Source organism: Apis laboriosa, unplaced genomic scaffold (assembly GCF_014066325.1).
Source record: "Apis laboriosa isolate Shangri-la unplaced genomic scaffold, ASM1406632v1 scaffold4_cov146, whole genome shotgun sequence".
Taxonomy (NCBI): Eukaryota; Metazoa; Arthropoda; class Insecta; order Hymenoptera; family Apidae; genus Apis; species Apis laboriosa.
In genome coordinates, this window is record NW_025223501.1 from 2,539,764 (window position 1) to 2,563,370 (window position 23,607).

General features: G+C 31.3%; 2 protein-coding genes across 3 annotated transcripts in view; one reads left to right on the forward strand and one right to left on the reverse strand.

The window, feature by feature from the left end:
• The window catches only part of LOC122717102, a 66,851-nt gene extending 47,955 nt beyond the window's left edge, over positions 1–18,896 (reverse strand). The window contains exons 1-2 of one of the 2 annotated variants that reach the window (XM_043940843.1): positions 18,649–18,896; positions 18,495–18,571 (exon numbers count right to left, since the gene is read on the reverse strand). The gene's annotated coding sequence lies outside the window, so the exon portion shown is untranslated. The remainder of the gene's footprint in view (positions 1–18,494; positions 18,572–18,648) is intronic. The other variant, XM_043940841.1, reaches the window with a different exon arrangement.
• Positions 1–23,607, forward strand: part of LOC122717101 (adenylate cyclase type 6) — an 89,441-nt gene that overhangs the window by 34,373 nt on the left and 31,461 nt on the right. Inside the window, exons 5-6 of the mRNA XM_043940840.1 lie at positions 3,832–4,045; positions 6,715–7,025. Coding sequence (XP_043796775.1) covers positions 3,832–4,045; positions 6,715–7,025 — 525 coding nt within the window. The remainder of the gene's footprint in view (positions 1–3,831; positions 4,046–6,714; positions 7,026–23,607) is intronic.

Here is a 23,607-nt window from a genome sequence, read left to right on the forward strand (position 1 = left end):
ACATCTTTAGAATCTTTATCTTTCCTCCAAATACATTGCCACTTTTTGATTCAACTCCTGTTCAAACTCGATCCTGTTTCAAAAAGGCCGTCGGTCCCGTCTTCGCTCGTAATAATTACAAGTTGGCCAAGCCTGGTTGAAATAGCCAAAGGCTTTGCGGCAAGGAAAACGGTTTCGAATATTAATTAACGTCCGAGCTCTCTTTTTCTTCAAAGACCAACATCCCTCAAGATATTTCCCTCCTCAGAGAGTTAGACAACTTGGGAAAACTAACTTCTATCGCCAATATTTGCGAAAACAGGCAAAGTTTTCGTTATCCACTTTTTCTCGCTTCTTTATCCTTCGTACAAACATATATCAAAAAGAGAGAGAGAGAGAGAGAGAGAGAGAGAGAAAAAGACGACTTTGACTTCGGCAAAAGTTGATTAAAACCGTTTTTAAAAATTCTCTTGCCAGATATTCAAGTCGAGAAAAAAGAAAAAGGGAGACGGTGAGAAGGGAAGACGAAGAGAGAGAGAGAGAGAGAGAGAGAGAGAGAGAGAGAGAGAGAGAGAGAGAGAGAGAGAGATAAAGATAAACAATGCCGCGGGATTAAGGGATGAAGCGGAGAGATGAAACGGGGGAAAATGAAAAAGAAGGAACAACAATACGGTTGTGGCGTATCCAGTGATTTATTCCGGCTTTCAACGGCACGTCACCCACTCAACCTACCCACCGCACACCACACTCTTCCCTGCCTCCTTTAATTTTAGAGATCTCTAATTCGAGCACGGTTCCAAGTAAATTTAAACCATGGTTAGTAATTTTTTTTCCCCCTCCACATTCCTTCGATGATCGGGTCTCGAATCGGTCGCTTTTTCTTTTTCTTTTTTCTTTTTTCTTTTGTTTATTCAGTTTCGATAAGTTTTGGTAAGCTTTTTTTTCCTTTTTCCTTTTCCCCTCGCGAATAATAAATAATACTCGAACTACGTTAACACATGCTTCTGATTCGAATGATGAACGTCGATTTGAAATTGATTTTATTTATGGAGAGAGAAGAAACGTAGAAATTCTTGATAATGAATACGTTGTTACGAATTGTTACGGATATAGTTTAGATATTTTTAAATTCAAATTGTTTATAATATTCGAAAGATGAATCTAGTTTATTGTAAAAATTTTTATTTTCTTCTTTTATTAATTTTAAATATTTTATTACCTGTGAATTTAAAAAAATCTAGATAGATTTTTAGGGATCTTAAGAATTAATATATCCATAGAATATTTATTAAATTATCTAATTTAATTTGAGTATATCTAAAATCTTAAAGATCCTTTTTTAGAAAGATCCATAAGATCCTGAAAATCGATAATTCATATCTATTAACTATCAAGATTTTTTTAAAAATTTAAGGATATTCAAATCTAGTATAAAAATTGCAATAAAAATTAGTATAGAATATATGTAAGATACATATTTGTTGTATGACAACATATTAAAAAGAAACTCAATTTGAATATATTTAATATCTTGAATTCTAGAAATATCAATAGGATCAATAGTAACTTTATTTGTATTTCTATTTATCCTAGGGACTCTAAGAATAAATGATCCATCTCTGCATTATTCATGATATTCTTTTAAATAACATTTTTTTAATATTCTTTTAATAACATTCAAACCTAATACAGAAATTGCAATAAAAATTAATATAGAATATATGTAAGATACATATTTGTTGTATGACAACATATTAAAAAGAAACTCAATTTGAATATATCTAATATCTTGAATTTTAGAAATATCAATAGGACCCTAGTAACTTTATTTCTATTTTTATTTATCCTAGGGACTCTAAGAATAAATGATCCATCTCTGCGTTAATTATTCACGATATTCTTTTAAATATTTAATAACATTCAAACCTAATTACAAAAAAAAAAAATTACAATAAAAATTAGAATATAATATATAAGGAAATACACAAAACATATACATACATATATATATAACGTTTCAAAAGAAATTTAAATGACGCTATATGCATTTTGATTGCATCCATATTCTTTGCACGCTCAACAGGGCGCGTATAAATCTCTAAATAAAACAACGTCTCCAATATTTTCTTTTTCACGCGGCGTTTGTTATTCCAGCCCGACCTTGCTTTGTGCGCGATTTGTCTGTCAGCGTAAGGCGACCCAATATCGCGAGGCGTCTCGAAGGGGTTGAACCGAGACATTGCCGTCACTGAATTACTCTCAACGAAACGAGCGCGCCATTTTCACTCTGGTGAACACGGTTACCCTTTAGTTCAGAGAAACGAGTTCATACCACCATTTCTCCTCGTCTTTTCGCTTCCTTCGTTTCTCCGGTGAATTGTTTGTTCAAGCGTTGGTACCGCCGTCTAGCGACAATAATTGGAACTATGATGCTTTCGAAATAACAAGATTCGTAACACGTTCTTCGATATCTAGATTTTTATTGAATTTATATACTCGCATAAATATATCGTTACGTTATTTTATTTTATTTTAAATTTCGAATTCGAAATAATAATTTTGCAAACTATTTGGAACTGGATCTTTATAACAATTTATAACAAGAATATAGAATATTGTATGTATTTTAATTCTTCGATTTTTTTGTTTTGAATCGATTGAATTGAATCAAATCACGCTGGTTCGTTACATATTCTAGGGAATCAGTAATATTTATAATTTTAAATATATACGTATATATCACTCAAGATGCAATAAAATAAAATAAAAATATATTTAGGCCAAATAATGATTTGTGATAATCGACAAAGTTCTTGCATGTCAATTCGAAGATTGCCCTCAAAAACTTGGAAAGTTTCCTAATTTCCTAGACCAGCAATGCATCCATTGCCGGATCGTCGATCCTAGTAATTATTCTCCTAGTAATTTTACGCAATCGTTCACCATAGACGGACGAAATTTAACGGTTCAAGTTAAGAATAAAGTCACTTCGACAATTCAATGTTCAAAACAATCGTAGCACCAACTATAACATATACGAACAAATGTTATTTTACTTTTTCAACTTTTTTTTTTTTTAATATCCAACTCTGCCTCCAATGGCAAAAATACACGAAGTTTACCATCGATAAAAATGCTGGAATAATATTCCTATCGTAGCTAGTCACTAGTTGATCCACTCTTCGTACAATCTCAACACGATAAATTATCGAAGCAATTTTATTCTTTAACGATTATTAAATTCTCCCCAAATCTCTACGATTCTGGAGGGAATCGATTATCTCTAATAAGAAACTTCATCCTGCTCTTAACCCCTTGCAGGTTCGAAAAGGAGGAAAAAGGTGTACGAGTATTCGCGATAATTTTGCCAGTTTTCCACCAATTAAAATCAGCAGATTCTCGTGAAATCATCTTAAAAACACACCTTAGAAACAGTAATGGGCAAAATTTGAATAAACTATATAATTTTAATATACTATACAATTTTAAATTTAATAAACTATATAATAATAATACAATTATACATATAATACGAGATTGTAACACGTAATATACGCTACGAATAAATGTTATTCCAGCATTTTAGTAATTTTTAATTACTCTTTCAACAAATTAACCGCCCGGTTAGAAACATCCAGGAGTACAGAGAGATATCCGCACGATTAAACCGAATTAGAATCACGCCAATTATGTGTAAAAAAATCGAACCGGTTAATTAATTAAATTCAGTGGATTTTCATTGGAATAAAAAAAATTTTTTTAATCTAAATGCTAATTCAACGATCCGATTCTTAACCATATAGAGATGGATTTGAGAAAAATTCTGTTCGTTTCTTTTAAATATTTTCTTAGGTGGAGATGCTTTACCAACGATACTTCCTACGAATGAACCAAAGCAACATGACGCACGTTCTTGGCCTATTGGCGGGACTGGCTCTCGCTCTAGGCGTGCTGCTGCTCCTCAAACTGTTTCTGGACGGCAATCAACAATTCCTCGATACCTTGGAAAGACCGGAGAACTTATTTCTAGCGATAACGTTGGTCACCTGTGTCGCGATCTATGCCGGTAAGTATATATAATCCTAGGACAAGATCTTACGAGATAAAAGCCTGTATCAGTGTAGGGATAGGCAGAGCAAAGGGGTTCAACGAAAGCTGGAAAGAAGTCTCGCTGATTTGATATTTAATCTTTTGCACTCGTATTTAAGAAGAATCCAATCAACTAGGAATTATTTTTCATATTCAAAATGAAAATATTTTTTATTTGGATATGTATTACAAATTAACTTGTTGTTTTAGTAGAAAATATTTGAAAAATACATAAATTTTATATTATTATATTGCAATCAATTGGTTAATGAAAATCTATATAATGTGTGTATATATTTTGATTTTTCGAAATTTTTAAAAGATAAATGAAACTAATTTTCAAATTGGAAGGAACACATAGGAATATCCCTCTCGAAAACACAATCTTGTGTTACAATAATCATAATATATATATATGTATAAAAATAAAGAAAGACAAGCAAGAAAGTGAAAATGATACAAGCAATGTTGAAAAAAATTACATTTTATAATTTCGCATCATACGATATCGTTCAAAACAGTCGTAATCCAGAACAAAAGAGGAAAATTATTTATTATCTTTTATTTATTCATTTTACTTTATATACACACGCATTTAAACAAAAAGTAAAAGAAAACATTGTAACAAGAGTCCCTAGAATGTAATACTAAAATACTAATACTAAAATAATACTAAAATAATAATACTAAAATGTAATACACAATCGCCATCCTTTTATCATTATACACAAGTATATAATGATAAAAGGATGGCGATTATACGACGACATACGAGTGCAAATCGAAGATATATATAACAATAATTAATAATAATTACCTCGATAATTTCAAATCGTTCAAAACACAATAATCGAGATCGTACTATAATAAATACTACGAATAAGTGTTACTCGAGCATTATCGAAATTTTTAATTACTTTTCCAACATTGACAGAGATATAACACTGATCTCGATTCGTCCTTCGAAACTGCATCCTCCAATCCCCTCTTAATTCGCATTTTCATAGAAAACGATTGGATATAATAATTGGAATAATCAAGACCTGCTACACTGGTCAGATTAGTTAGAATAAAATAGAATTCGGATTGGTTAAGACAATAATTAGAATCATTAGAATTTATTCCAAGTTCATAAAACAATTCTACGACGAGTAAGATGTACTTCTTCGAGGAATACTATTAGATCTCACTCCTGTTTTGGGGTTAAAATATTCAAAAGTCACTCAGTTTTCAACCGAAGTGTAGATAACGATGGATAAGAATCGACGAGAAGAGACGAGAAGATTCAATTAATAAGCGATGAGAAATTCAATTTTTTCACTCGAAAAATTCTTCTTCGTTGGATTTCGATGAATCGAAATTTATCGATTATATTTCGCGAATAACCCAACCTAACCTAACGAATAAATATCGAAATATCGAAACTTACAATTCTGAAAATTCTTCGCCCTGTGACATTCGTCGATCGCTCGTTATCCTCCGCTAATTGATATCGCCAAATTTTTCGGATTATTTTTTTTTTTTACACGCGAGACGGAAAGAGATCCGATTTTAATTATCTTAGGGACGAGCGAGAATCGCTTTTTTTTTTTTTTACTTTCGTTTCGGTTTGACCCACTTCCGCCGCGTTAATTAAAATCTCGAATAAAAAAAAAAAATTCTCCTGCGTTCGATACGCGTACGATATCGCGAGAAAGGGGAAGGGAGAGGGGGAAATATCGAAATGCCATCCCCTTATCGATAGTCGAGCCACGGTGATCAAAAGGTGTCGGGTCGACGCCTCGCTTTTTCAAACTGTGCTGATGCTCGACGATAATGTTTTTCTTTTTCCTCCTCTCTCTTTCAATTCAACCTTCCCTTTTGGGGGGAGCGTGTTTCTAACGTGTTTCCACGTGGAAGAACGAATTTCAATGCGAAACGAGCAACGATAATTTCATCATCCCAGTTAAAACTTTTCCAGACCAACTCGAGAGCAATTTTTTTTACAAACGCGTATGCGAGAAAGAGGTTGGTTCGTTCGTCGTAACGTAACATTAGACACGAATAACGATAACGTTTCTAGAAAGGGGTTAAATATTTAAGATTTTTATCAATCATTCTTCTCATCGAGTGATTACTCGTTTATAAGAGCTCAATAATTTTTCTGAATATATATATATTTTCGTTTGAAATATACGTAGTATAAATAAATAACAATGAGAAATTGACGAGGGAATGGAATCCCCAAAATTTTTTCTAATAAACAATAAAAACAAAAATCTTAATTCCTAAGTCAACTAAATCTACCTATCCATCCATTTTTCAATTCAGAAAAACAATAATACAATAAATTACAATAATAAAATAAATTACAAAGTACAAATAAAATACAATAATACGATAAAATATATTTTTTAAATATCTACCAGAGAAACAAGCTAACAACTTTCCTCTCCTGATGGACAAAAATTCCTAGCCCTCCCTTCCTTTCCTCTCATATAAAATCCATACAAAATCTTGGCATCCAACTTCGATCCAAAGCCTTCCACCAAGCTCCTTCATCTTCGTGAAAAAAAAAAAAAAAAAAAAGTCCCAACTTTTCCCCCAGCACTCGGGGGGAAAACGTCTAGTAACTTTTTCGAGCGTCCGGTTTCTCTTCTATTGCAGCACTGGTCGCGGCTATATCCAGGCCGGGGATGAACGAGATCTGGTTAGCGGGAGTGAGCGGGATCGTTCTGGTCACGTTGCTCGCGCTCCAAGTGTCGCTTAACGTGCACCTGGCGCTCGGGTCGAAGGAGCATCGTAGCGGGGGCCCGTTGGCCGCGGCGTGGGCCGTGTGCTTCTTCATTTACATGGCGTACGCCCTGCTCCCTATAAGGCTGCGCCACGCGTGCATCGCCGGCCTAGTTTTCTCCGTGGCGCACCTGATCGGAGCCTTCGTCCTCTACCCTTCGTACTATCCGGCCATGATGGAACACGTGAGTGACCAGATATCTTTGTATCCTCCCGCTCTCGATTAAACAATTAATTAGAATGTGGCGAAAATATTTATTTTGAATTTTTTTTTTCTTTTTTTTTTTTGGAATAGAATAGAATAGAATTCATTCATAGAATAAATTTCTTCTAATAATTCTTTTAATCTATAATGTCTCTAATAATCTGTAATTCTTTTATCTATATATGATTGAGAGTTGGCGTTTTATTTGTAACGGAAAATTCTGTGTGATGACAAAGATGTTAGGTCGAAAGGAGCATTTTCGGTATATTTTGCTTTTTTTTTTTTTTTATTATCGAGAAGGTAAGAATGTTGTTAGGGGAAAAATGCTGATTTTTCGAAATTTGATTTCGATGTTGAAGATGAGCCACGTTTTGGAAGATCGTCGAAGCTGACGAAGATGAAACAAACCGATCGAAGCGAATCGACGAACAACAATTCGAGAAATTGCCACGAGATTGAATTTGTCGAATTCGATTTTTCGTTATCACATTAATGATTTTCATTGTCGTGAAGAAAAAAAAAAAAAGAAAGGAAATTATTTTCCAAACAACTCAATATAGAGTGTAGAATAATATAATTTGAATGGGGAGATTTTTTTTATCTCAAATTAGACTGATTATCTCAAATTGCATCTTAGTTCGAGTTTTATACAGTCGTGAGGCAATAGAAATGTTATTTTCGAAGTTTTTGAGTTTTGTAAGGATGGAATAATGAGATTAGTTCGAGCGAAGATAAGATATTGAATAATAAATTATTGAATAAGGAAATCACTTCTATTCGAACGAAAATAGGGAGAAGGTGAAAAATAAGAACAAGACGGTGAATGTGAGAGCACATTATTGTAAGGCTGCCCTGACGAATTGAGGATGCATCTTGGTAAAATTGCTTTATTATCAAAATATCGCGCAAAACGACAATTTTTTTCTTTTATACGTAAAGATACATGAAATATTAAAATATAAAAATTTTATACGTTATTTCGTGAAATCATTTCAAGTTAGCTGAAGAAGAAATTAAACCATCAAAACCATCGAAACTAGAAACGATATTCTATCTATCTATCTATTGATATGCATATTTATGGAGGGAAAAATTTAGAGTGGATCGAGGTTTTATTGGCTAGGAAAGGGTTGACCAAAGGCTGGGCAAGAATGAATTTCTTAAGATTGTCGAGCTTTTAACGACTTGGAAATTTCGATGCACGCCAACGATAAATTAATCCTTAAGTCTCGAGCAAAGTAATTTTTCGCAGTAATCGCGTCGTCAATAGTTTTTCCGTTTCAACGAAGATCGTTCCACTTTGGGCGGAGTGATTCGTCGAGTGCAATTTCCGTTAAAAATCCCCGCGACCTAGGGAATTTCGATAACCGAACCTGTTCCAGGAAATTCGAACGAGCCGCTAGCCGAGAATATTAACCGAAACCTCGCAACTGTGTCAACAGCTGCTTTGTTCTAATGAAAATCGTTTCGCTTTGAGATTCGTCGAGTGCAATTTCCGTTAAAAATCCCCGTGACCTAGGGAATTTCGATAACCCAACCTGTTTCAGGAACGAATCGCTAGTCGCAAATATTAACCGAAACGCCGCAATCGTGTCAATTGTCAACGAACATCGTTTCGCTTCGAGAGAATCGTCGAGTTTCGTTCGAGATTTCTGCTATAAAATCGCACTTAGAGAATTTCGATAAAGTAACCTGTTCTAGAAAATTCATATGAGCGTTAATCGTCGAAATTTTTGTTTTCAACAAAAATCGTTTCGCTTTGACAATCATCGAGTGCGATTTCCGCTAAAAATCGCGCGATCTAGGGAATTTAGAATCAGCCCAACCTGTTTTAAGTAATTCGAACGAGCGCTAATCGCAATTATTAACCGAAACGACGCAATCGTGTCAATAGTTGATTCCATTTTCGTCGAGTGCGATTTCCGCTAAAAATCGCGCGATCTAGGGAATTTAGAATCAGCCCAACCTGTTTTAAGTAATTCGAACGAGCGCTAATCGCAATTATTAACCGAAACGACGCAATCGTGTCAATAGTTGATTCCATTTTCGTCGAGTGCGATTTCCACTAAAAATCGCGCGATCTAGGGAATTTAGAATCAGCCTAACCTGTTTTAAGTAATTCGAACGAGCGCTAATCGCAATTATTAACCGAAACGACGCAATCGTTTCAATAGTTGATTCCATTTTCGTCGAGTGCAATTTCGACTAAAAATCGCGCGATCTAGGGAATTTAGAATCAGCCCAACCTGTTTTAAGTAATTCGAACGAGCGCTAATCACAATTATTAACCGAAACGACGCAATCGTATCAATAGTTGATTCGTTCCATTTTCGTCGAGTGCAATTTCGACTAAAAATCGAGCGATCTAGGGAATTTAGAATCAGCCCAACCTGTTCTAGGAAATTCGAATAGTGAATATTAACGCCAAAATCATCTCAACAAATGCTTTATTCCAACGAAAATCTATCATTTCATTTTGAGATTCGTCGAGTGGAATTTCTGGTGAAAATTGTGCAACACTAGGAAATCTAGGAAAAAAAAAATTTCGAATCGGGCTAACCTGTTCCAGGAAACTGGAACGAGCCGCTTGTCGCGATTATTAATCGAAACGCTAGAATCGATGCGCGTGAGATCGTGATACGAGCGAGAACACGCGGCCGTATCACGACACACCATGAAGGTCCGGTGTTAATAATAGAGCTTGGTTGAATGGAGCCCGATACTAGGGAATTTCGAGAGTACGTTCACCCTGATCTCTACCTATCCGTCCCCACTGACCTGGAAAAATGATTTATGAAAATAATAAACATCCTGAGGCGTTGGAGGATAAACCACCAGGGGATGAAATTTATTTTTAATCTCGTTCTAATTTTATTTTCAACCAATTTAACTTGACTCTAACTTAATCTGTGTATATCTAATTTGATCCGCTCCGAATTAAATCGACCCGATTTTCTTTTTACTTTTTCCTTTTTTTCCTCACGCGGAGGAAATTTTTATGAAACCTATGGATCCTTATCGATCGAGAGAAAGGATTCTCTTTGCCAACTGCACATATTTGTGTAGAATTTAAACGTACGAAAATTTACAGAGTACACACGGCAATATTGTATTTGAAGAATAAAAAGCGAATCTTTATTTAAATTCCATTGTTAAAAATTATATATATATATTAAAAAAAAAAAATTGTATAAAAATCCACAGTTCAAATATTAATGATTTGACAATTTTTGAATTTTATACAATAGTAATAGAATCTCACTATGATATAATGAATAAAAATTACTCGTACAATACGTTTGATTTTATTACTAGATTTATTGCTGTTGTATCTTCATATAAAATTTATCGAGACTGATAACTGTGGAAATTTATATATTATGTTTTATGAGAAATTTAAATCTATCTCTCGAATACGCTACACGCAAAAAGATAAAAAAAAAACGTTCAAAGCGAAGTATATGATATTTATGATATTTAAATAGTGAAATTGTATCTTTACTTTAGTTTCAATTTCAGTATCTAAAAATCTAAATTTACGATCTATAACGATAATTTATAACTTGAGATTCGTCAATAATATCGATTCAATTATTTAACCTTCATTCATAGTTTCACGAAAACTATCATCCCCCCAATATCTTACATTTAACATATTTCTAATCTATTTAATCGAAACTCAATTCAACCTAAATAAATTACTGAAAGAAACAACCTAACCTAACCTCTTCCAACTCAAACCCCAATTCGCGAATTATAGTAACCGTAATCGAGGTTAGGAACGAGTCGTTAATCGAAATCGAAAAAACATAAATGCACCACCAACAACGTATTAATGTAAATAGAATCCGAGATCGATCAACGTTCAAGAAATCAGAGCGATGGAACGATAGATGCAAAGCCTCTAATTATCGAGAACGCTCCAAGTCGACGGCGATTCTCCATTTTCAATTCACGGGAAAATCCCCTAGACAACAATGCACCGAGGTAACAAGCTACTAAGTTGGCAGCGCGTAACGATCGCGAGAATTATTATCATCGAAATTATAACGATCGATACGCAACGGCCATTCGATGAATATACATATGCGACTTGTGCGTAATTCCGAGTTCAAGTGAATCAGGGATTAATATTCGGACAAACGGGCACATTGTGTCGTTTTGAATGGCTAACGAGATTTCGTCGATGGATTCAGAGTGGATTTGGAAATTTAAGCTTATATCTGATCGAAGAATTAAAGGTTAAAATCGAACGCTAAGACGTGATATAGGGAATTGAATGTTGTGGAGGAAACATTAATCTAGGGATATATAATCTAGTGAAGAAATTAAAGTTCACAAAGGAAAGTCTGATAAAGATTGAGAATTCTTGGTTTCAGCTTCGGATTGAAGATTCTTAGAGAAAATTCTTGCTTTTATTTTTTTAGAAATTGGAATAGATATGGTTGGAACGAATTGAAGCCTCTAAACTGATCTGGATCTGATCCTTGCTTTTAATTTTAAGAAATTAGAACAGAGTATTGGATATTAGAATAGGGAATAGGGAAGAAACTGAACTTTTTAAAAGAAAATCCGGTGTAAGAAATTGAAGTTTACAAAGGAAAGTCTGATAAAGATTGAGAATTCTTGGTTTCAGCTTCGGATTGAAGATTCTTAGAGAAAATTCTTGGACGATTCTTGCTTTTATTTTTTTAGAAATTGGAATAGATATGGTTGGAACGAATTGAGGCCTCTAAACTGATCTGGACTGATCCTTGCTTTTAATTTTAAGAAATTAGGACAGAGTATTAAGTATAGAATAGGGAATAGAAGAAATTGAATTTTTTAAATTGAAAATCCCATTTTTTGTTTTCGATGTTTAAATAGAAATTATAGTGGAACTGTATGAAGCATCGTTACGGTTTCCAAATTAATCGAATGTAAAATTTGACATCCAATTAGCTCTTATATTGTTCTCACAACGTATGCAGATCTCGATTAATTCCCTATATCCTTTGTCGAAAAGAATCAGCCGTATTAAAGAGGAAAATTGCTTTGACTTTCATCGTCTCGAGAATCGAGAATATTTCCTTTTTTCCTCTCCTTTTATCCCAATCTACGTTATTATTTCTGACATCTCGATTTTTTTTTTTAATCGAATTTTTACATTCTCAAGTTTTTGATATATTAATTTCTATTTTCACATCTCGCGAAAAATAATAATTCGACTTTCTTCCGTTCTAATTCGCAATATTTTTGGTCAAATATTTCAAATATCTCGTGATTTTTATTCACAATTTTTCAGAATACCTCGGATCACAGCACTTTCGATTTTCTTCCGATATTTTTTAAATATTTCGACATTTTCAATTTTTCCAATATCGCTCCAACTTTTCAATGCATCGAATATTTTTTTTAGAACACTTGAAAATATTTTAACATTTCCAGTTTTCTTGATATTTTTTTAATGTTCCAATATCTCCACGATTTTTCTAACCTTCTCGAACACTTTCTCCTTTCTCTTTCTCTCTCTTTCTCTAGCTTTTCGATATATTTTCGTATTATTTTAAACTAATTTCAAAATCTCGGTATTTTCCCCCCAAAAACTTTAAATATTTCCTAAACATTTTCATTCGTCACATCTTTCCCTTGCATTTTAAATTTTCAACATTTTTTCCCTACACCTCTACGCTTTATTTTTAAATTTAATTTTTATATTCTTATCAATTTACCAATTTATCATTAACAGAAAATACCAAATCAAAACATCAAAAATAATCACTCAATTTAACTCACTAATAAAACTTAAAAAAAAAATAATAAAAAAAAAAAAAAATAAAAACTAAATTCATAATCATCATTAAAAGAACGAAAGATTCATACAAAAATTCAAGGTATTCAAGGTCGAAAAGGAGTTGATAAAATTGTAAAATTTATTTGGAAAAAAAATTTTTTTTTTTAATTAAATTTCGAAAAATAAAGAATAATTGAAGAGTACGTATACTTGGAACACGGTCACACGGTAAAAACGAATTTTTTTTTAAGAAAAGGGAAAAAAAACCACGCGTGGAATTATTCGAGAATTTTCGCGTAGATACACGATCGGCGCGGCGAACATATGCGGCCACTGATAAGAGATAAGAAAAACAGATCGATGTGGCGCGAAAGCGTAAACTCCGTACGAAGAGAGTCCCTTACTCGGAAATCTCGTGGAAACGGTTCGTTGTTATTGGATTTTCTTCCAGCCCCGGTGTCTTCATCCATCAAGCCCCCTTGTTGCCTTACCCCCGATGCTTCCTCAGCCAATTTATTTAGCTTTTATTACACTGAAAGCACGGAATGCACACCTCGAGAGCTCTATCGATAAATTGTCTGTTCGATATATATATATGTATGTATGTATTTTCCAATCGTCAAATTTGTTTTTTTACTTTCTTTTAACTTTTTCTTTTTCATTTTTTTCTTTTTTTCCCCCCTCCATTCACGAATACGATTCACGGAAAATATACAATTTAATCCGATCGTTTCTCGAAGAATTCGAGGAACGTGCTGCTTACTCGTTTCGTTGGAGAGTAATGGAGGAGAGGTCTAGGAAAATTGTATTTAAAGTGGTTGGAAAGAAAGTGGTTTTGATTTAATTGAGGGATCGAATTCGAGGTCTCGATCTTTTGATTAAAACGAAACTTGCGAGTGAATTCGAGATGGAAATGTAATGATTGTAATTGGTGAGTAATTTCGACAATAATTTCGTTGATGAATAGATTTAATGATTTCGATAGATTTATTCTTCAGTGGTGATAAGTAATTCGATGAAGAAAGTATTTATATGATTTTTTTTGGTAGGATTAATTTAGGGAGGGAAATTAAATTTTATTCCTTGGTTGAATATCGAAAGAGACGATTCAACGTTTTACGATTGCTATTAAAATGGTATTATTAATTAATCACTTCGATAATTCTTCGATAATGTAAAATTTATTAATTTCGAAAAAATTAATTTCTTTTCTCCTTTTAAATGAAAATTGGAAAAACGATATTTAATTTTCTTGGTTGGGAACATGTTTCTCAATTTAACAGATTAATTAACAGGAAGGTTATCCTTATCGCGAATCTTTCATTATCTTCTCAAATAAACAGCGCAGTTAATTAGGTAGGAAAATAATAAACTGGATCGTAAGGATCCTCCCTTGGAAGGAAGATTGAATAAGATCAGAAGTTTAAAAGACCATCTGAAACTTCTGTTCGATGGAAAGAGAAATCATCTTCAATCATCTCTGATAAAGGGTGAAGAAAATGTCAAAAGCTTTTTAAAAATAAAGTTTTTAATCAATCTTCGATCATCAAGAATGATTCTTTTTAATTAGCCTGGTTTGTCAATAGAAAAGATTTATTAATATATATACAATCTATTATCTTATTAGTGTGAGAAAAATTAGATAAAATTGAAAAGTGATAATTGATCTAAGAACATAGGGATCCCTAAAATTGATTTTATAAGAAATTATTTATCTACAACAAATCAAACAAATTTAATTTAGTAACTGAAACTAAAATGTTCTATACAAAATATCAAATTATACAGATTTAAAAAAAAAGAAGAAAAGAAAATTAATAATTGATTTACAACTAAGAACATAGGGATCCCTAGAATTGATTTTATAAGAAATAATTCAACAAAATCAAACAAATCTAAACTATTTATTTTAATATGAAACTAAAATTTGCTATACAAAATCACAATACAGATTTAAAAAAAAAAAAGAAGAAAAGAAAACTAATTAATCTATAGCTAAGAATATAGAGATTCTTAGAATTGATTTTATAGAAATAATTTACCTGCAACAAATCAAACAAATCAAACAAATCTAAACAATTTAGTAACTGAAACTAAAATGTTCTATACAAAATATCAGATTATACAGATTTAAAAAAAAAAGAAGAAAAGAAAATTAATAATTGATTTACAAAGGAAGAACATAGGGATCCCTAGAATTGATTTTATAAGAAATAATTCAACAAAATCAAACAAATCTAAACTATTTACTTTAATATGAAACTAAAATGTGCTATACAAAATCATGATACAGATTTAAAAAAAAAAAAAGAAGAAAAGAAAACTAATTGATCTATAGCTAAGAATATAGAGATCCTTAGAATTGATTTTATAAGAAATAATTTATGCAACAAAATTAAACAAATCTAAACTATTTACTTTAATATGAAACTAAAATGTACTATACAAAATCATGATACAGATTTAAAAAAAAAAAAAGAAGAAAAGAAAACTAATTGATCTATAGGTAAGAATATAGAGATCCTTAGAACTGATTTTATAAAAAATAATTTACCTGCAACAAAATCAAACAAATCTAAACTATTTACTTTAATATGAAACTAAAATGTGCTATACAAAATATCATGATACAAGTTTAAAAAAAAAATTTATTCAGAGATGAAAGTATCCATGATTAGGAATATTATGTAGAAAAGAGATACAATTTCTAATATATTCCTATACCTGGAAGAAAATTTCTCTAGAGAAAATTTAATCCCTAAACTCAAATTTCATAGGATACTGTGCAAGTGTATCGAAACCGAGACAGGGTATACAATCAAAGGAGTGTCTGGAACGTGACATCCAGCTGTATTAAGAGGAGGAAGCGTCTTCTCAAGGCTATGTCCAATACCCTTTGAACACCAGATTATTCAATTCTGATAGCTGCTAGAAGCTCGAGGTCAAAGTAACGACAGTTAACTAGAAACACTGAAAAGGTGAAAAGAGGTGAAATTCGTGACGTTGGCAGTTTCCACCAAAAGGAAAGGTTTGATAAAAATTCTGCAATATTTACTCCTTGCAAATTCTCTAAAATTTGCAATGAAAAGAGAAGCTACTAAAATATTGATTAAAAATTAAAAGTCTCTTTAAATTTTTAAAGATTAAACTCAGAGGATAAATTTACCTCACATGAATTAACGATAGATCTTCAAACGAAATTTCTTTAAATTTCTCCAAGATAGATAAATTCTAGGGATAAATTAATGGATCACGCGAATAGCTTTGGTAATTTCGAAACGAAATAAAAGTGGAGAAAAATACTTATTGAAAATTCCAACGATGAAATATAAAATTCTTACATCGCGTATTAGAATAAAATTTATATAAATTTGAAAATGAAGGAAGATCAATGTTTCCACCATAATTTGCCCTTTCGCAAACTTGCCTCAATACTTCGATTCCCAACGCGCTTCCTGATTTCACGCACGAGAGTGAAAGTTAATTGACCGAGAGCACAGACCAATTTTCGAAATTGCTCGCGGCTTGGAATTCGCATAAACAAAATTTCACGACGGAGGGAGGAAAAGCCTCGCGGTCATTCGATCAATTTTTGATCTATTTATCGGATCAAATGGCCAAATTTTAATTAAAATTTTCGATCGATTTTATTGAAAATAATTGTTACTTTAACTAAAGTATAACCTATTAATGTTGTTAAGTGGTTGAAAATTAAATAATTGGATTAATAGCATTTCCATGTCTATAATTTTCATTTGAAAATAATATTTCAAATGATGCATATACTTACGTAATAATCGATATCCTTTCTGTATAGAAATAATCTAAGAAATTTATATTAATTTACGATTAAAATAATTACGATATTTTTTAAAATTATTATCATTTTATCGCAACAGCGATTTGTACATGATGACATATGACAGACTAATTTGAGAAAATAGAAATTTCAGAAAATATGCTACTATTATTACCAATACTATAATATACTATTGAACGAGCATAGTGACAAAGTAATAATAAAAATGATTTCCCATCTTTCAGATTTAGGAAAAATCCAAAAGATGAGAAGTCATTGGTAGTTGCTCTCTTCTATGGCAATTTGCCGGGTCTCTTATAACCTCTTCTTTCTTCGGGCGCAATGCCCACTAAAACTTAAATCTACGCTCATAATTTCCTTCTCCCAAGGAAAAAAGAAAAAAAAAACATTATAGAAGCTAATTGTATCAACGATTATCGTGTGTGTAGAATCTTGAAGGATAAACGAGACTAAATCAATTATGTATAATAATATTTTGCAATTTGATTCTAAATTATATTTTCCAAAAATCGATTATGACGCGAAAACGTGTCATTTTTGTGACAATTTGTTTTATTTATAATTGACAAGCATACCAGAAAATACACTACCTATCCTATCTAACTCTATATTTAAAAGATGGCAAAAAAAAAATAAGCGTACCAACACACTCTCCACGCTTCTCGCACATAATATCCGGGCGCAAAAAGCCTACACTAGGGAGAACGTTCCGGAACGCCTCCGACATCCGAGCTTGACACACTACTTTTACACTCTAAATTTACGTACCATTTTCCTGAAATCGACCGACAATGGCTAGTGATAAAATAAAAATCTTAATTGTAATTATGTACGCTCGCGATTAAAATAATAAGATAATTTGTAAAGAAATATTACTAAATTGAAGATTGATAAAATTGTTATTTGTAATTTGCAATATTTCATAGGAGATGTAATATTGCGATTGCAAATTGTTATGGAATTGATAATAGTGAATGAAATGACAGTCTTAGCGACGCAATTTCACAGCAATTTCACACACACACTCATACACACACATAACAAACGCAATACGTCATGCATGATATATACATTAATATATCGTTAGTCACTGAGAAATTGTTATAAGATTATAAACTATCATCATAGGTCATCATGCCCATCGCCTTTTTCTCAACCAAGCACTATCTGAGTACGTGAATGAGATTATGGACAATAGATATGGAAGGAATTAAATCTGAAAATCCTGAGCTAAAAAAATATACTGCATTATTTTCTCTCTAATATTTTTTGATTTATTGTTTAATTTTATTTCAAACTATATTTTAAAAAAGAAAAAAAAACTTTTTTACAATAGCAAAGACTAAATGTAAAATTGCATGCAAAATAAAATAATTCATCCTAAATAAATTATTAATAGAAATAATCTCAACCGATTCCTTTATATTTGTTTTCAAAGTATATTTTTGAAAACAAGAAAGCAATGTTTTAAATAACTTTGATTACGGAATTTATTTATCGTAAATTGTCTTCTTGCACATAAAATTTTATAAACTTTTACGATAGAAATAAATTTATCATTTTTATATTTCAAATCAGATCAAAGATAAAATAATTAAAACATTAAAAATGTTTAGGAAATTCATTAATATTAAAAAAAAAAACGCGAAGTGCAAGAAAACCTAACCTACCTAATCTAAACTAATAAATAAAACACAGAAAAGTAAAATATTATTACTCATTGGTATAACTAATACCAATTATCCCTATGCTCGTTCAAAATTCTATAATATACAACCAGTTATTCGTATCGATTCGGATTTTTCATCCTACGACATGATTGAGTGACTAGAGGAACAAAAATACATGCGACTCACCACTAGATACGAAGAATCTGCGTTGTAAATGCATCGTGAAAATTATCATATAGTTGTCAAGATCTGGAAGAAAAAGTCTATAACAAAACAAAATATATTATAAGAAACTACAAAATGTAAAATAAATTAAAACAAAATGTGTAAAAATAGATACCTTCGCATGAATGATTGTCTTAACCTCTTGAGAGAAACATTAACTAAATTATACATACTCAAAATATTAAAAAAAAAAAAAAAAATTATCAATGAATACGAATAATCACTGACTCTAATTTTATGTATCTTTTAAAGAATTAAAGAAACTACGCAACAAATAAAGAACATATATACACAGTATATCACATGGCGTCTATATATGAAAATTTTCCCGCACTCGAATTCATCAGCAATCAGCTAATAATCTGTACAAAAGAAAACCAAAACTTTCAAACAAACGTATAATTATGTATAATTATTAAATAATTATGTCAAAATATAAAATAATACGTATTAATTAAAAGATAAAAGATAATTATACAACAAATATTACGCAGCAAAACGATTACACACCTCACGGAAAAATAACGCTTCCATCTCCACGAATATCGATAGCAGAATGTCGCTCCAAGCCATAATAATCGTATCGAATTTCAAATTGGAGAGGGGAGACTGTTCGACTGTAATAATAAGTCGATTGTAACTTGGGAAGGTTATAAGAAGTTCCTTGAGCAAAACAAATACAGAAATAATAAATTTAGCATGGACGATAGACGTATTTGACGAAATATATATTAATTTATATATTATATATTAATTTATTATCATAAATATATATTTATGATTGTATATAAATAATTTAATTTTAAGAAATAAAAATTAAATACGTTTATCTTTGATAGAAAAAACTTTGATAAAAAATGATAGCAGATTTGTAAGAAAATCATCGAATTGATTATAAATCGTTATGATACGCACAGAAATTATTTCTTTCGAAATCATTCCATAAAACAATCAAACAACACATAAATAAAATATAAATAAAAATTAAAATCATAAAATAAATACATAAAAATTAAATTAAATTGAAATAAAGCAATAATTGTATTGATAACCTCAATAGACAAAAATTGAAGGGAAAAGGTTAAAGAAATTTAAAAAACTAATTGATTTTATTATCACAATATTTAATGAATAATTAAATAAATATAGTTAAAAATAATTTATAAATTTAATAATAGAACAGGAAAAATTACTTACTGCGTAATTAAAAGCGTCTCAAGTCGATAACACGTCACGATAATTTTCGTCAAATGAATGACGCAACGCTTACCTAATGGCATTTTTTAATTGGTTGGTTTGTCTAGCGTTTTTTAATTGGCTGCAACGAGAATTCTTGTTTCTTCAAGACTGCGCGGAAAATTTAAATGTTATAAAATATACATTAATTATGATTCTAAAATTTTTCAAAACCTGAGACATAAAAATGTATTAATTATTTATTATATATATCTCTAATTAATATTTATGTATATATATTATATCGATAAAATTTATTTTTTACTTTTTTTGAAACAGAATTTCATATTTTTGCCTCGTATTATATTTCTATTTATATGGTTTAAGTATTTCATACGTACATATGCAGATAAAATAATATGCAGGATATTTTTAGAATATTTAAATAAAATAGTTCCAATTTTAAAAAATGTATACAATAATATATAGCAATATTTCAAAAAAAATTGAAATATTAAAAAAAGTAAACTAATTTTGAATAAAATTTCATCAAAGTAAAATGAGTGATAAAATGACGAAATATAAAGACGAAAAGAAAAAAAACAAATAAAAAGGGAAAAAATTATGAGATTCAAAAATGAAAAGAAAAGAAAAATTTTATCAGACCGTGTCTAATACGATTACTCACTGTTTCAGTTATTTCACGAATAAGAATAAAAAAAAAAAAAAAACGGTTGATATTTCAGAATAATAAGTGCAACAGAAAAATGAAATAGAATAAAGAAATATAAAATTTTAAGATTCCTATTCTTCACATATATTTGTATAGAAATCCCTCTCTTAACTAAAAAAAGAATACATTTTTTTACTATATCAATCACAATTTTCAATAATTTAATCCTCTGAGGGATTACAACGACAAAGAAGGGAAATAAAAGATACGTGACGTGGATATCAAATCTACGATCGGTTCGAAGAATAAACATTACGTACAATATTTATATGCGATTCCTTATTACATAAGAAATAAGAATAAAAATATCATAAATTATTTACAGATATATTACAATTATTACTTGGTATCTTAGAAAAGGTAACGCAATTCGTGCAAACTAACAAGAACAATATCACTCTTGAGACTTTAAACTTTTTTAAAAACTCGCCTCTCCACATAACCTCTCACGCGCGGTTTAAATGAAAAAGAAAATAACGAACGAACGCGAAATCAAAGAAATCCAATCACGAATTGACTCGAATCGACTCGAATCTAGGGTCCAATGTTTTCCAACCAGTTGCACCACAGGGAGGAAGATAGAAATTTTTCCAAGTATCGAATTTTCCTCTACGAAGAAAAGAGCGAACGACGAAGGCGAAACGGAAGACGATGATGAGATCGTTCTGTCCCTTGAGAAACTTGCAAATTCAATTACGAGCGTGGCCGGTCGCTCTAATGGCAGCTCGGACTTCGGCGGTGCCACTCGACGAAGGAAAAAAACCGAAAGCGAACCGGAATCTCGTAGAAGAATAAACGACGTCCCCCCCCTCTCACCCAGGAGGGAAACTTCCACGATCGCGAAACGATGGTCGGAAGCGAATATTTTACGTATTGTGCGTATTTTTTCGCGATCGAAGAGGGGAGGGGAGAGGCAGGGAGGGAGAGATTTTGTTCGTGTTGGTACCATTGTTGAGTGAAGAAAGTTTTATTCGAGAAATTTTATTCGATTTCTTTGGTTAGGATGGAACAATTTTTCGCGTGTTCATCGAGGCGTGTACTTTTTCACGATGAAACGAACGATGTAAGATGATTATTTATAAAAAAGAATTTGGAATTATTTTACGATGGATGGTTACGTACGAACAAATTTATTATTTCTTTTTATATTTTTATTATTCGAAGAGGGGTATTGTAAAAATTGAAAATTGGCTTTTTTTTCTTATCATAAATATAATATTAATATAAATATTATAATATTTTAATTAATTATGATGTTAATTTGTTTAACTCGAATTCTGTAGAAATATTATTTTACGCGAGTGAACGTGAGTATATCGTTGACAAAAGGTGATAAAGATTAATACGGGGCATGATTAACGAAACTTTGGACATTGTTCCAGCGCGAGCGTATTATCCGTTCTTCGAGAATAAAATTTCTTTTCCCTTGATAAGGATACGCGGTTTTTAATACCTGTAAATACGAACGAATATGCGAGCGAATTAAATTCAGCGAAAGAAATAAAACCGTGGAAATCCTGTTAAAGTGGAAATTGGTATGTTGAAACGCGACAAACCGGTTATTTACAAAAAGAGAAATCCGAAATTCCCGATAAATCTTTCAAATATGCTTATTGTGTTAATTTTCCAGGTCAGTTGTTGTATTCCAACTTCAACGATCGTACGAGACGATTTGTTTATTTATTGCTTTGTCGATGATTTCGAAAAAATTCCCTAGATTCGAAGAAATGTTTAAGGGAGGAGAAATAATTCCCTAGAACAATCGAAACGTTCCTAATTTATTTTCGTTCAACATTTTTACACTTATTTGTGTATTGTATTGCACTTCAACTTCAACGTTTCAAGACGATTTGTTTATTTATTGCTTTGTCGATGATTTCGAAAAAAATATTCCCTAAATACGAAGAAATGTTAGGGAAGGAGAAATAATTCTCTAGAACAATCGAAACGTTCCTAATTCACTTTCCTTCAGCGTTCCTACATGTATTTATTATATTGTATTGCAATTTCAATTTCAATGATCATACAAGATTTATTTATTGCTTGCTTATTCCCTAGATAATATTCCCTAGATTCGAAGAAATGTTTAGGGGAGGAGAAATAATTCTCTAGAACAATCGAAACGTTTCTAGTTCACTTTCCTTCATCGTTTCCACACCTATTTGTTATTCATGTATTCTTTCATTTCCATGGGGAGGAACACAATGACTTAGACACACTCGAGGGAGTCAACTCCCTGAAAGAATCCATCTTCTGAAGAAATTACATTGTTTTCCACCCACCATTAACATAGTTACGAGGGAAATCCGTGTCGTCTGTTATTAGGAGAAATCCCCGATCCTGTATCTGGTCTTCTAAGAGAGAGAGAGAGAGAAAGAGATATTCTTTATTTTTTTAATATAATATTGGAAACAGTATTGGACTTGTTTCGAAATTTTACGTATTAAAACTTGGGTTAAAACGTTTTAAAAATATTATTTATAGAGAGTGAAGAGTGTAATAATAGAATCAATTGTTCGATTAATAATTAAAAATGTATTTAATTTCATTTTTTTACTCGATAAAAAAAGTTTTTTTTTTTAAATTTATCAGAATTTGTCGCAACATTGGATTTGGAAAAATGGATTATTTATTCGTTCGATCTAAGAAAATTTTAAATCGTGTGAATCACAGAAATATTATCGAATATATAATGTTGGAGTATGGAATATTTTCAACTTGATTTCTCGTAATCTACAGAAATTGTGGGAGAGAGTTGCAACAAAGATGGAATTCGAGCTTCTAAGGAAGGATGGAATTCGAATAATGGAGGAAAAGGGCAAAGACTTCGAGGGGAAAAAATTTTAATGATGTAAAAGGAGGAGAAAAATACTGGGGAAAAGAATTGTATTGGATTAAGCAGTACCGAAGAGTTAATGCAGTTAATGAAAAAGAAAAGTGTACAAAGGATCGATCAAAAGATGTTGCATCGTTAAAAGAGTACAAGAATAAGGAGTACACAAAAAAGTACTCGCAAAAGAGAGAAAAAAAATAAACATTGTTATTCTCCGACGAAGAAAAAAGAATAATTCAATAGTACAACAGTAGATGAACGAGAAAAACATTCGCAATAGCAATAACAAAGTAGAATAAAATATCAAAAAAAAAAAAAAAAAAAAAAAAAAA